At 35.0% G+C, this 15895-nt stretch overlaps 1 protein-coding gene across 3 annotated transcripts in view; it reads right to left on the bottom strand.

Annotated features, from left to right (window-relative positions):
* The window catches only part of LOC105475360 (tetraspanin 12), a 71447-nt gene that overhangs the window by 37378 nt on the left and 18174 nt on the right, over nucleotides 1-15895 (bottom strand). For all 3 annotated transcript variants that reach the window (XM_011730555.2, XM_011730548.2, XM_011730576.2), the window contains 2 exons: nucleotides 15787-15869; nucleotides 14524-14659 (listed from right to left, as the gene is read on the bottom strand). In XM_011730555.2, the coding sequence (XP_011728857.1) occupies nucleotides 14524-14659; nucleotides 15787-15869 (219 nt within the window). The remainder of the gene's footprint in view (nucleotides 1-14523; nucleotides 14660-15786; nucleotides 15870-15895) is intronic.

The following is a 15895-nucleotide window of genomic DNA, read 5'->3' as shown; positions in this document are numbered from 1 at the left end:
AATATAAAAAGTGTATGCTGAGGCTAGACCCTGCTTTGAAATATGAAACTCTTCTGCAATATTGCCTATTAAAACTATACATTTGGGAGGTCAAAGCAGGTGGATCACCAGGTCAAGAGATCAAGACCATCCCGGCCAACATGGTGAAACCCCATCTCTACTAAAAATGCAAAAAAAAAAAAAAAAAAAATAGCTGGGCATGATGGCACACACCTATAGTCCCAGCTACTCGAGAGGCTGAGGCAGGAGAATTGCTTAAATCCGGGAGGCGGAGGTTGCAGTGAGCCGAGATGGCTCCATTGCACTCCAGAGCGAGATTCCATCTCAAAACAAAAACAAAAACAAAAACAAAAACAAACTATGCATACAGTTTGCCCAAATCAGTTTAAATATAATTATTTTCCATGTTCATTTCAGTCATAAAATCATAGAACCCAGAATTCTGTTACTGTCAATTTCATTCAATGATAGTCTGGATTTTGCTTATTTGTATTCTATTGCCTCTGAATGAATGAAAAATTGAATTTTTTTCTTTTCACGTCTTTACTTCTTTACTGATAATAATGGGCATTAACAAACTTTCTAAAAAGACAATATTTGCTATTGTATTAAGTATTTCCAATAACTTTCACTTTGGGGAAAATTGACTTTTTAAAATTTTCATGTCTAACTTTTATTCATGTAATGAAGACAATCTTCTTCATTAGCAATCTTCTCTAACAAAGCCAATCAATTTATTGACTGCCTGTATTGTGGAAAGTATTAACTTGTGAAAAGTATTAAACTTGGTAAAAGCAGTTGAAGAACATAGGAAAAGATACTTTCAATCACTAAGAGCGTGTTTAATATACTCTCTACATGTAAAACTTAACACCCTCATTCCTTTCAACTTTACAAAGGGAGGACCCTATGATATATATTATCTAAAGAAAACAAAAACCCTATATCTAACTCACCACAAATACAAAAGGCAACTGTTTTCCAAACTGATTTTCTATATAAATGCCACTGCAAATGAATTTTACATTAAAAGAATTGTAATGTTTTCCTTGAACACTTTTACATAAGTTTATTTTTGTGCAAGCAAGCAGATAATTAACCAAGTATCACAGAATCCCCCTCAATAAGAATCTACTACACTGAAAGAAAAGTAAAAAGTATAAACAACATAAAGTTATTTTAACTTACTGTTCTCTGAATTTATAACTAAAAACTCAAAGACTTTTTTCATAAGTAACATTCAACATGATTTAAAACCACAAAAGTCAGATTTGCTTATCTTGTAAAATTGATACAACCTGTGATTTATCTCCCCCCAACTAAAAGTTATTTCAAAATATAACATCCTTTACTGGACATTTTAATATTTTTAAAACATGAGGCCTTTTGACTCCTATCTACATGCTACATAGCCAACACTTTTAATAAACAAAAAGTTTGATGAAAGGCCTACGTTCACTAAATGATAAATGATAAACTCCAGTCTCTATCCTGTCAAATACTAAACTCTGCAAACTTTCAGTGCTAAGTATCTTTATGGCAGTTGTTTATTTTTCCTTTCCCAGTGATTGGAGGTTTAAAAATATTATGTTACTTATAGTTAGTAAATAAGGGAATTCCATTGCCAAATATTTGTACAAGATAATGGAACAGCTGTCCTTCTATTAGGAATCCATGGGGAATAAAATACTACCAACCTCAAGAGTACTTGCTGCTGAAAACACATATATACACGTAGCCTCTGTTTTAGCTATAGCAGCACACACTTGGTAATTTCTGAAGGCCAATCATTCACCATGTCCAGTATCTCTCTACAATTTTTTTTAAAGTCAATAGAATCAGGTCAGCCTGATTTAGGAAAAATAAACTAGAACTATAGACCAATGGTTAAAGAAAGAGTCTTGTCTTAGAGACCGTCCCAAATCCGCCAGTATCAATAACTACTCAGGACATGCAGAAATTTAAGCTCAGATTAAAAATGTACGGTCCTTTGTGCATGCTTGTACTTGAATAAATATTGAAGATTCTTTCTAAAGTTGTATCTTAATTTACTCCCCTTTTCAGTTTCATTTGCATTAATAATTGCTGAGCTAATTTCTTATTAAAGATGTTGGTGAAATTCAAATTAGTAAGGGTTTGCTTCACGTGATGTTCAAACTACTAGACAGAGAAATGTGTTATGCCAGGATGTGCTGGTGTAGCTGAGGGCTACAAGTTCCCAGGGTCAATGATGTACATCATGAGAGGTAAGGCATTAAGGGTCAGTCAATAAAACATCTAAACACACTAGAGAGGTCACCATGTATATGGCGTCTATTGCCTGGTAAGCTAAGTCAGCTAAAGTGTGCAAGCTCAGCCCTATCTCAAAGGATTTACAAGCTGTTACTGGTTTCTGAAGAGGGTATCTATACAGATTATTGGGCCATTCCTAAGAATGTGAGACAGGGGTCCCCATTACCAAAACCCACACATGAATATGCAAACAGGAAGGAGCCTTAGCAATATCTCAAGCAACACAGCCAAAATAATACCACACAAAATTCTGACCCTTATTGCGCCTCTCACTCCGACCTAACCAAACATGTCCAGATCCTTCCCAAACAAAAGAGGGGAATGAGTTCACTATAGTCAGCATCTTTATTTTATTAAATTTTTTTTGGAGACAGAGTCTCATTCTTTCACCCAGGTTGGAGTGCTGTGGCAAGACCTTGGCTCACTGCAACCTCCCCATCCCAGGTTCAAGTGATTCTCCTGTCTCAGCCTCCCAAGTAGCTGGGATTACAGACACGCACCACCATGCCTGGCTAATTTTTGTATTTTTAGTAGAGATGAGGTTTCACCACATTGGCCAGGCTGCTCTTGAACTCTTTACTTCAAGTAATCCACCTGCCTCGGCCTCCGAAAATGCCGGGATTACAGGAGTGAGCCATTAAGCCCCGCCAATAGTTAGCATCTTTATGAAAACACTTTCATAAGTCAACAAGTTAGGAAATGAGAAGTTTTAAAAGACGTTTGATTAGGCAGAAAGAAAACTCGTACTATAATAGCTCTCAACAACTTTTTAGCTTATCTATAACTCTATGTCCGTGAAAGTATCTCCTTCTAAATCACGTTTTTTATTTTCAAACAAGATATATACTTTATTTTTTTATATTCTCCAGAATGACCACAAACCCTATTTGTTAAAAAAGGGTATTAAAGGAAATAGTTTCCTTTAAATTTTACAAATCCATATATATAAATATTTATTACAAGTAAACAGCTTGCTCTTTTCATTGATAAATATATTCATGCAAATACACTTTCTTCCTAAATCATAAATATTTTTATTCCCACAGAAAAAAAGTGTAAGAACACTATTATTTGTGAATGTAACACTCTGATTCACAGTCATGCTCAATGTTCAGAGAAGAAAAATTATGTATAAACAATGATAAAATTAAATCACCAAACTTGCCAAAACGTTAGTAATTCAGTCTAAATGATAGAAGGAAGTTTGAATTAACTACAAATTACAGAATAATTGTAAAGAAATGCACTTTTGTTACAACAAATATTTGAATATAACAATGTTGAAAAGTAAAGAACTGCTTTTATAAATAAACCAATGATGACATGAGGAAAGCATATCCATTATCTCTAAGTAAATGTTTTTAACATCCTTGAAAAGTTTATTCGTAAAAATTTGTTCTCCAAGTTTGTTTAAGCAGTTCTACCACAGTCGTCTGACACTAGTTAATTGTTTATGAAAAGTCTTTTCCCTGAAGCTGAAAAATCGCTGCAGCGTTCCAAAGAACTAATGTTGTAACCTCAGCAAGGTCCTCTTGGTGCTGGCTTGCTTCCCTAAACTCACCTCAGCCCAGCACCTAGTGTCTAGGTGCCTAATTTAGCTTAGTCACTATATTTTTAGTATCAAATGTGAACTAAAGACATCTAGATTAATAGAATTTTATTTATAAAGAGCATCTGGAAAAAATCTAAAACATTAGATGGCCTTCCCCACATGAGTACCTTTATTCGTTCATCAATAAAGGCATATTGTCAGAATTAAAGCATCTCCTCCATTCTCTCTTCTATCATTACAAAAGGTTATCAAAACGTGATACTCCCTTACTCAGCCAAGAGTAACAAGACCAGGTATCCATTTCTCCCAGGTAAATGAGCAGAAGGTCCAGGATTAGGGAATAGACACTCCCATCAGGGATACATAGCAAACGATAGATCAGATCGCGCTTCTGCTCACAAAACTTGAGATCACAGAGTATGCTTGACATTCAATTTGGCCCCAGTTCACACAGCCAAGTCTCAGCCATATCTGGTAGATATCTACCCTAAGACATACATGCGCCTTTCTCCAAACCCACTGTGAGCTTTCCAGTCTTATCACAATGGTTCCTTCCACCAGCCTTTGGGTCTTCCAAAGCGCCTTTTTTCCCCTGGCCCACTGTCCAACCACCACTCACTGCCACTTGCCCGTCTCCATCACATCTCAGCTCAAATACTTCCTCAGGTCCTTTTGTTAAATGTTCTTAACAGAAGACAACTATTGTTCCTTAGAGTTTTTTTGTTTGTTTGTTTTTGTTTTTTTACAGTACCTTTAAAAACACAAAGAGAGAACGTTTGGAGTGAAAATATTTTCATAATAAAAGGTAAAAAACCCTAATTGTCTCCTTAAAAGTTCTCAGTCTGTGCTTCAACTCAGCTATGCAAGCCCTACACAGAATGTGAAACTGTAAAATATTTTAAATGCTTGTTTACTGGAAAAGACACTGCAATGATTCATATTTTACTTAATTAGAAATTATTTTAAGTTGCGATCATCTAATAAAATTCTGTTATTTTATTAACTCTTTAGAATTGTATTAATATTCTTCTTAAAAATCATGTTTCTAAAGTGTCATTATTTTAAGGAAATTTGTTGTTTCTAAAGTTTAAAATTTTTAAACTAAAATAATGTCAGTATAAAGAAAATTCAGGAATAACCACTTATTTTGGAATAATTCAAATGCATTGCTTGACAGAAATACAAAGTGATACAACTACAGTGTTAATACATTTTAAATACAATTTAAACTATTGTTTCTGTCATCTAAGCTGAGAAGATTTATCTTAGCCTGAGCATGTCACCTGAGCCTATATCACCTTTTCTCTGAAAAAGGGAAAAGATATACATATTACAATTCTAAAAATGTTAGTTTTTAAAATTTATGTAGTTTCAAGAAAAAGCTTACCTTAACTCATAATCTTATTTAGCCAACAACTTCATTAGACATTGCACATAAAGCAAATACTAACCATGTTTTTTTTTTCTAAATATTCCATCTAAAAGCTGCTTTCCTCACTGGTTTAAACGACTTAATTCTCTCATCTTTTACAAACGTTATCTGCCCCTTGTTTAAACTCTCTCTACATTTAGGATACTGTTTCCTGAGTCATCTCCTTTTAAATGAATATTTTCTGGTTTATGTTTGCCAAAGGAAGTTAGTAGAGAGATACGTGGAAGTAAATGAGAAAGTGAAAACACTGCACAATTGCTGAATTCACCTCAAGGAAGCATTCGCTGAATTGGTGACCAGTATTCATAGGTGGAATGAACATTTCAATAGCATGTGCTGCCAGAAAAATACCTGACTTTGAATTTTCCACAAACTCAGGACAGTCACCAAATCAATGGATATTGAAATATTTCACTTACATTTAACTAACATTATCTCAAATGTATATATCTAAAAACAATCTATAATAAGGTTTAAAATGCTTGCAGTGACATAGCACACCATACAAAAACTTGAATCATTCATATTTCAAACCCTGAAGTAAGACAAAGGTCCAATGACCAGCCAAAATCCTGTCATAAAGACCCAACACTAAGGCCATGAATATCAGACAGTTGTCCTGGGCCCATCTCTGACACAACATTTACTTTTGAAGACATCTGCTGACATATTTTCCTGGGGCATCAAAAACCATAAAATACTTACAAAGTAAATTTAACTGAGGGGTTAAAAGATCAATATGCTGAAAATTATAAAATACTGATGAAAGATGACACAAATAAATAGAAAGATATCCCATGTTCATGGATTAGAAGAATTAATGTTGTTAAAATGTCCATACTCTCCAAAGTGACCTATAAATTCAATGCAATCCCAATCAAAACTCCAATGTCATTTTTTACAGAAACAGGAAAAAAATCCTAAAACTCCTATGGTACTACAAATTCCCCAAATAGCCAAAGTAACCTTGAACAAAAACAACAAAGCTGCAGGCATCAAGCTACCTGATTTCAAAATATATTATAAAGTTACAGTAACCAAAACAGCATGGTATTAGCCTAAAAACAGACATATCAAGCAAGTAAAAAGGACAAAAGAAGTAAACTGACACATTTACAGCCAATTGATATTTTGATGAAGATGCCAATAACACACAATGGGAAATGGAAAGTATCTTCAATAAAGGGGAACAACTGGATATCCATATGCAGAAGAATAAAATTACTATTATTTCACAGCATAAGCAAAAAAAAAAAAAAAAATGTATTAAAGATTTAAATGTAAGACCTGAAACTGTAAAACTAGTAGAAGACAATGTATGAGAAGAGCTCCAGGACACTGATCTGAGCAATGATTTTTTTAATATGACCCCAAAGTCACAGACAGAAAAAAAGCAGAAATAGACATATGAGAAAATATTAAACTACCAAGATTCTGCATAACAAAAGAAACAATTAGAAGAGTGAAACTCATGGATTGGGAGAAAATATTTGCAAACCATGTATCTGTTAAGGGACTAATATCCAAAACATATAAGGGACCCAAACACCTCCATAGCAAGAAAGTAAACAACCCAATTAAAAAATAGGCAAAGGACCTGAACAGATATTTCTTAAAAGATGACACGCAAATACCCAACAGAAGACAAAGAGATAAAAAAAATGCTCAACATCACTGTTAGGAAAATACAAATTCAGACCACCATGAAACATCAACTCATAGCTCTTAGAATGTTTACTATCAAAAAGACAAAAGATAACAAATATTGGCAAGGCTTTGGGGGAAAAAAATCCTGGTATACTGTTTTTGTAAATATAAATTAGTACAGTCATTATGGAGAGCAGTATAGAGGTTTTCAAAAAATTGTGAGTTGAATTACCATATGATCCAGCAATCTCACTTCTGAGTATACATCCAAATGAAATGAATAGGAATGCCAAAGAGATATCTGTATTCTCATGTTCATTCCAGCATTATTCACAATAGTCAAGACATAAAAGCAACCTAAGTGTCAATCAACAGATGAATGGATAAAGAAAATGTAGTCCCTATATACAACAGAATACTATACAGCCCTAAAAAAAACAAGGAAATTCTGTTACTTGTGGTAACATGGATGAACCTGGAGGACATTATGTTAAGTGAAATAAGCCAGCACAGAAAGACAGATACCACATGATCTCAGTTATATGTGGAACCTAAAAAAGTGTTGATCTCAGAGGAACAGAGAGTAGAATGGCGGTTACTAGAGGCTGGTAGGTGAAGAGGAGGATGGTTAAAGGATGATTAGTGGGTACAAAGTTTCAGTTAAACAGTAGGAATTACTTTTAGTGACCTATTGCATAGCATGGTGACTACAGAATGATGTATAGTTGTATATTTAATAAGGATAAGCTGTATATTTCAAAATTGCTAAAAGAGTAAACTTTAAATGTTCTCACCACAAAAAATAAGTGGGTGCATTGGATATGTTAATTAGCTTCATCTAAGAATCCCAAAAAGTATACATACATCGTTGAAACATCAAATTGCACCCTATGAATACATACAATTATTAATTGACAACTACAAATAAAAATTTTTAAATTATAGTTTTTAAAGAATTCTAGCTAACAAGTCAAATAAAGTACATGTATTGAGTAGATATGTTTCTATTATATAAAAAAAGTATAAATGCTGAATAATTTTTCATTTCCTGATGTCAAGCAATAAAAGCATTACTATCATGTAATGCTTTATCCATAATCCTACCTCAGCAAGGTTTACTGATTTCAGCCACCTTCCTCCAGCCCCAAAGTCTTACTTAGTTCACACCCTTATCCATGGCTTCTGGGGATGATAATGTAATCACTAACAGGGCTTTCTATTGTCTCCCGCTTAAATGGGAATTATCATTTCATCACAAGCTGGAAATACCCATTGGTTCTTTACAGCCCAAAGAATAACATCTAACTTTTTGATAAAGACCTTCACAATTGGACTTAACTTCATCTTCTTCTCACTGTGCACCAACACCACAGCCGCACTGACTTTCTAAGTTTTGCCTAAGTTTTCCCTGTCCCTTCACTCCTCAGTGTTTATACACACTCTTCATGTTGCTGTAAATCTCCTTCCTTCCTCATCTCCACCAGGAAACCCTTATGTATTTTCAACATCCAGTTCAAATAAAGACTCTACTGTGAAACATTCTGGAAAGCTCCATTTGCTCCTGATTCTGGATTCCCACAGCAATTATTTATACATTTAATATTACATTTCGCTTTGTAATTTTCTTTCTATTCACCCCTTTCATCTTGGTTCTCTCAAGTATCTATTACAGATGGGTACCCAATACATAATTAAGGAGGGCAAAAGGAAAGGAAAGGAGAATGAGAGGTGAGGAAGGTAAAAAGGAAAGGAGAAACTGCTTGATTCTTTGAGAAGATAAGCAAAAATGATAACCACAGTAGAAATTTTAAAGTTCATTTTATAATAAGCATACGAAAAAACCGTATTTTTAGAAATTAAATGACTACCGAATGCCTTGGAGTAATAAATGAAGTACAGTTAAGTCTTCTAGAAACAATGCCAGTAATTAGTTAAATGCCTTATAACAGTACTGTGGTGCAGTGAAACATGTGTGGTCTTTGAGCACAGGCCGCATTTGAATGCTAACAACAATTACCAGCTGTGTATCTTTGGGGATTCTACTTTTCCTCATTTGTAAAATTAGTCTAATAGAGTTGCTATGAGTATATTTTGAGAAAACAAAGGTAAAATATTGGGCAGATACTGAACATACGGTAAATGGTATGATGAATTTTCATTTAGAAATAAAGTTTAGGCTATCAACCAAAAATATAAACGAAATAATAAAGACATACAACTTAATAGATTAATGTTTACTTAAGGACTTATGACTAGCTATATAATTATAAAATTCATGACTATGTAAGAGAAGGCCTTAAACAGAGACTCTTTAGAAAATCAATTACTACTTAAATATATGCTGATTTGCATTATGCTTTTAAACAAATAAACAAAAGAAAAAAGAGGGGAAATTTCTCCAAGGCCATTAAAATTTCACTTGATTTCCACTAAGGAAAGCATTCAGATCTGGTTCAATCACTCTATATTTAAAGAAAGTTTGAAAAGTGCAAGCACACAATCAATAGTTATATTCAAAGTCTCTGGAAAAATAAAATTGAAAATAAAAAGCATATCTCCTTTAAAAATGATTCATTTGTATTAAATACGTAAGGTACGTCCAACTGAATTTCTGACAAGCGCTTGACTACCTTTTGGTTTGCTGGCAATTGAGCATATATTTGCATCACATCCTGACAAATGATGATCTCCTGATGGTGACATTCAGCTGTTGTCAACATCATAAACATGTCTGTTCAATCTGCTGACATTCCCCCTGAGCTGGCACTGCTTTCCTAATGCCTATGTTAATAGCAAGGTAAAACTGCAATAACAAATGAATTTCATTTAGTCTACAGCTAAAGCCTTGGGAAGTACCCATCTAAGGCTTAAAACCAATTTCAATTTAGCTTCAATTTCTCTTTTAAAAGGAGAAGGAATTTCTACTACTGAAATTACTGTGAAAGGCATGACATATTCCAGTTTCTTTTCTTAGTCGTTTTTGGCTTGTTTTCCCATTACAATTAGAATTTAATTATTCTTAATCTCCTCATACAAATACATAAAAATTTCTGTTCTACGACAGTTTCACACTTACTAAGAACAAATCTAATGAGTATGTTTGCCAGATAAAGCAAATAAAAATAAACATGTCCATTTAAATTTAAATTTCAATCAATAATGTTTTAGTATATGTATATTCTAAATATTGCATGCGACAAACTCATACTAAAACATTATTCATTGTTTATCTGCAATCAGATTTAATTGGGCATCTTGTATTTTATTTGAGAACCTTAAATTAGGGTGTTTTAACAACTTATACCTATAAATCTATTATTCAAAAGAAGGATGAAATTCATGACCAAGGCTTCTCGGAAATGTTTTCCAAGAGGTGGCGTCTTAGCTTCTAGAGGTTTTCTGTTGCTTTTTGGTGAGGGCTGCGGGGAGGTTGGTTACAAAGACCTGTTTTGAGGGAGGCTCGTTTACTGTTTCTTGATCAGTCTGTTGAATATTGGCATTTTTACTTTTGCTTGAACAGCACAACAGCCAAACTGCCAGGTTTTTTTTTTTTTTTTTTAATATATATAATCATTCAAGAGATATGGCAGCTCTCTGAGATACCAATTGTCTTTTGAAAAATAGCTTTCTTACACTAATCTATTTTACAGGTCTTCAAAGTAAAACAAGGCTTTGAATACAGGGAAATGGATAAGTTGGATGAATGCATTCTGCTTGTTTAAATATTTACATCCAAAATAAAAGCAAGAAACTTCCTTAAAATTTTGTTTTTAATTAGGATAAAAGGCTAAAGGGCACACAAAAAATACTGTAAGTTACTTTGCAAATATTTGCCAAAGATCTTACATCATGTCACACTCTGCACTATTTTACCGCCAGACCCCCATGAGCCATTCCCCTTGTAATCTAACCTTTTCTAACAGCCAAATTCCTCTGCTAAAATCTCATGCTCATCATTGCCTTCCAGGCAACATCTTTAATCTGATGTGCTGGTCATTCCTACGTTCACTATTCTAATTTATTGTCTGTTGTTCAATGATTTAATAAACACTTATTAAAGCACTGAGCAAGGTGAATGGTTCATATTACTAAGTTGTTTGTAGTCTAGTAGTCTGGGCTGATTATTAAAAAGAAAAGGAAGTTTATAATAAGGGAGATACACTAGGCTTCAAAAGTTGAGAAAAGTCTATTAGAGACATCAGTAAAGGCCCAGTGAGAATGGGCTTCGCAATCAGGAACGCCGAGGTCTGAATCCAAGCTCCCATCCTTACTGTTGAATGACTTGTGGCATATTACTGACCTCTCTGAACTTCATTTAATAATTACCTATCTCAGATAACTGTCGTCAGGTTTAAAATGAAAATGTTTTATACATTACAGGACACATTTGTAAACACTTAGGCAAAAAATCAGCTATTATAGAGTAAAATGGCAAAATTGTTACAAATATTGGAACTTGACTGCCATGGTCTGAATATTAGATCCTCTCTTTACTAGCTGTGTAGACTTAGGCAAGTCACTTAATCTCTCTATGCCTCATTTCCTCATCTATATTAAGTGAATAATAAGGGTAATTCAAAGTTTTAGTCCAATTTCATACTCAGCAGAGAGGATAAAATTGATTAACTCATGTACAAGAACTCTTCATTTTAAAAAAAAATTCAGGTAAAACTCTACAGTGTCTGGCACTGTAAGTACTCAAGAAATGTTAACTACTTCAATTATCATCAGTGTTATAATTATTATTTAAAGAGGTAGTATTTCAGATAAGTCTTCATGGGCTAGTAATATTTAAATGAAAGTACTGAGAAGAAATTTCTGGTTAAGCAGACAGCAAGAATAAATGTAGAGAAGAACAAAGCAAGAAAGTTTGTTCAGGGATCAGAAAATACAGAACCAGAGAATAATGAAGTAGATAGGAAAGTAAAAAATGGCAGATAAAAGCTCGATTGTAGAAGGGCTTGGTGCACGTTTGAGGTGTTGGTACATACTTCATTACCCAATAGGGAGTCTCTACACTTGTCTGAGCAGGAAGTTAGGAAAGCCTGAACTTGGGCATCCCAGAGGAGGACAGAAAAGAGAGGACAACTTCCCAAGACTGTAGAATCTGAACTGAGAGGAGTTGGCAGCTGTTTAGAGGAGAGGGATGTAGGGAGGAAGTCAGAGAGGAAATTGCCTGAGAAACAGACCAGATGCAAATTGGTTGTGAGTGATAGATACATGGGAGTTGAGACCACAGATCATTCTTTAGCAAGGGGAAAGCTATGTTGGGTCTAGACAGAGTAAGGACTAGAAACCTGCCATGAGAGGAGAGGCAGCCCCAAGGGAATGGAGAACGAACTGCCAAAGGCAATCAACAGGAAGGAGGAACCAAGATGTAGATGTCACCTAGGGACATATGGAACAGCAATGCATAAAAAGATGCTTTGTAAAAAAGAGTACATCCAAGAAGCAAAGTGGGGATGGAAAAAGGCAAAATCAATCTATGCTCATCATCCTCCCAGAGGGTGGCACTGAACCCTTTGGACTGAGCTTAGAGCTCTTCTTCTCTGGCCTCATAGCACCCAGTGCAAACTCAGAGTTCTTATCTCATAAAGACAGGTCTGACAGCAAAAATTGGTGGTATATATGATCAGTAAGTGTTTAGAGAAAGAATGAATGAGTAAATTAGTAGCCTTTAGAACCTCAGTCCTCCATGCCACTTTTGCATTATAATGCTCTTTCCAGTATTACAAACTGGACTGTCATTCACAAGTCTAAGATTTGCCCTATTTCAAGTAGCAGGCCACATTACTTTGTTGTTTGTCAATTTGCATTACTAGCATTTAAGCAGCCTAAGGGAATGCATAAAGAGTTTTCAAAATGTGTTTCCAAAGCCTTTGTAGTTCCATGAAATCCCTGACCCTACTTGCCCTGCCTCCCTCCAGCATCCCACTGCATAGGGGCTGTGCAGAGTAAAAGCTGGGAGGAGGGAGGAAATGGCAGTCAGACCTTAGTTGGTTATACAAGACAGACATCATTGTAAGACTGTGTTTTCAAAAAGAATTCTGAGACTTTTTACTTAAAGCTTGAAATATGTTATACTCTACTCAAATTGTAGAAGGTTCATGTAAAGTAAGTCCTTTTGTTTATGTTTAAATTATTGCCCAAATATCTAAAATTGCAAAATAAGACCCCAAACTTTTCCACCATTCTCCTTTCACTGTATACCTATATGAAGAGAAACAAAGCAGTAGGCATGTTTCCCCATCTCTGAGTGTGGTTTATTTTCTTTATTTTTTTTATTTTTTATTTTTTTTATTTTTGAGACAGAGTCTCGCTCTGTCACCCAGGCTGGAGTGCAGTGGTGCGATCTCGGCTCACTGAAAGCTCGGCCTCCCAGGTTCACGCCATTCTCCTGCCTCAGCCTCCCGAGCAGCTGGGACTACAGGCGCCCACCAACACACCCAGCTAATTTTTGTGTTTTCCAGTATTCAACCTGAACAGTTATCCTCCAAGAAGCTAAGTAATACATTAGCACAGGTTATACTGTGAAATGCAAAACTTTAGTCCAACTTCACACTAAGATTCTCTTTTAATTGGCTTGGCATGGGAGCCAGTCAAGCACGAGTGTGTGGGAGCTGACTCCTGGAGCCAGTTTGTTCTCATCTGTCCCCAGCTCCACATTCAGTTATGATTTCATGTTGGTAACTTAAAATTGACCATGCTGGAGAATTTACCCCACGGAAATCCTCAAATGCTACAAATCTGAGCTTTTTTTCTGCCCAGTGATCCAGCTTACCAGCACACCACTCAAATTGTTTAAGTTCTTTACATGAAATTAACGCACAGCCAGGGCTGAGACCTACTACAAAGAAAGCATATACTCAATGAATTAGTTTTTCAGCCTTATATGTCTGCAACTGTACGTTAGTAATCTCACCACCTGGTGCCACTAGTATATATTTTACACATTAAGTGCTCTTCTAAAAATATCTATATAAACAGCATTTTAATCAACTCAATTTTTTAATGTTAAAAATGTTCGCCTATTTTTGAATTAAAAGACCAGTCACAGAATTTAAATGGTGAAACTAATTTAACAAGTACCTAGTGCAACTCTCAGAGTTAAAAAAATAAACTAAGATTATAGAAACTGAGACTCGTTTATGTTCTCTAAGCTATATAAAGGCGGTGACAGGGCTATTACCTATGTCTGCTACCTCACAATCTGAATTTCCACACGAGCTTACAGGGTGAATTTGTTTAAAAATAGAAGAGAAAGAAACAGTTCCTTTATGGCTTCTCAGTTCCAGTCCCAAGGGAACTTTTTGAGTGCTAATAACGACAAGGACACTAGAAAAAAACTCATACTTTCAAAAGAAAATGTCAACACGTAGCTGGAGTGAAATAATTAAATTGCTTATATATATTTCCATACCTCATCATCCGACTACAGCAAATACGTGTATTCAAATAATTTCTTGTGAAACGAAAGCTTCCCTCCTTACAGGACATTGTTACTGCTATCACTGCTCCCTAATCTTGTGAACGGATTAAAAAATAATACATTACCGGTTAATCTTTTTAACTATAATAAAGAGAAAATATAACATCATACCCATGCAAGAAGCAACAGATTTCTTTTCACCGTTCCACAATATCCTAACATCCCCACAATGATAAGAAAACAGCAAACAGCAATCATGACCGGATGAACCACAGGAAAGTAAGTCAAAATGACGGCTTCCTCTACCCTGAAAGAAGAAAAATAATGTATTAGAAATAAAATATAATCAAAATGCACCCAAGACATAGTAGAAGGCACAACTGTGATTTGTGTTAATAATTCTTTAAATCACGATGCCTCCAAACTAGTGACTGTATTGTTATTTTCAAAATCACGGTGCTATTGTTTTTATGTTTATTTGCTCACTTGCTTTATTTTTGGTTTGGCAGTGTTTGGTTTTTTTTAATAGAAGTGGTTGCTTTCCTACCCCAACTCATTTAATATATAATATACGGGACCCTGATAAAAGGTCCATCTATAATTATCTCCGAAGCCTTAGCCTAAGTAAATCACATGGGAGCCTTTGCTATTTCCCAGCTGGGAGGAATCTCCTTCCTCTTCTCTAATCTTTGACCCCATGTGCACTACGTTTCTTTTCCCTGACAACTGATCCTCCCCCTGACAATTGATTTTCCTTTGCTATGCAAAGGAAAATCAATCTACATTTGAAGAAAGGAATAGGTAGAAATAATTTTTGCTAGAACACAATGAAAAATTCATTAACCAAAACCAGTATTAATGATAAAAATTAACCGTTATTAAGCTAAGTTCCCCTGTGTTAAGGCCTTGAAAAAAAATGTTTTTCATTTAATCCTTACCACAATTCAGATGTCATATATTATAATACAGTCTCCATTCAGAGATGATGGAGTAAAAAGTAATTTGTCCCCTGTGTTATTAGTAGATTAACCCTTGAAATTTGAGAACAAAAAAAATCATTGTGGTGTATGGTTTTCATTAACCCAAGAATATGAAGGTAAGAGGAAGCTGATGGTAATTTTCTTAGGGAAAAGTAACTATGCTGGTTCTTTACACGCACCTATGACATGGCTGACACACAACCAGAAGGACAGGCAACTGCTATTACCACACTCAGAAATGTCTATCTAAACATGCTGTCACCTGATCCCCACTAGGACCAGAGGCTCACCTTAAGGAGAACTCTGGAGGATGCAAGTATCTGTGACGAAAGTTGCTATGGGCAGGAAAAACTTTTCCAAAAGACCAAGGGAGAGCACTACCATATAAAGAGCTGAGGGCAAAGTTACTTAAAAGAAAGTATGAAAGAATTCAATCAATAATTATAAAGTATACCTTGTTTCTGCAGTTAAAGTGAGAACATTATTTAGGTAGTCCCTCATCCAAGCAGAAACTGCCAACACACTGATGGACATTAACTGGGGAGAAAAAAGTACAAACTGGT

This window comes from Macaca nemestrina, chromosome 4, assembly GCF_043159975.1.
Source record: "Macaca nemestrina isolate mMacNem1 chromosome 4, mMacNem.hap1, whole genome shotgun sequence".
Lineage (NCBI taxonomy): Eukaryota > Metazoa > Chordata > Mammalia > Primates > Cercopithecidae > Macaca > Macaca nemestrina.
Note: the sequence above shows the minus strand (reverse complement) of the source record. Positions and strands in the feature narration are given on the sequence as shown.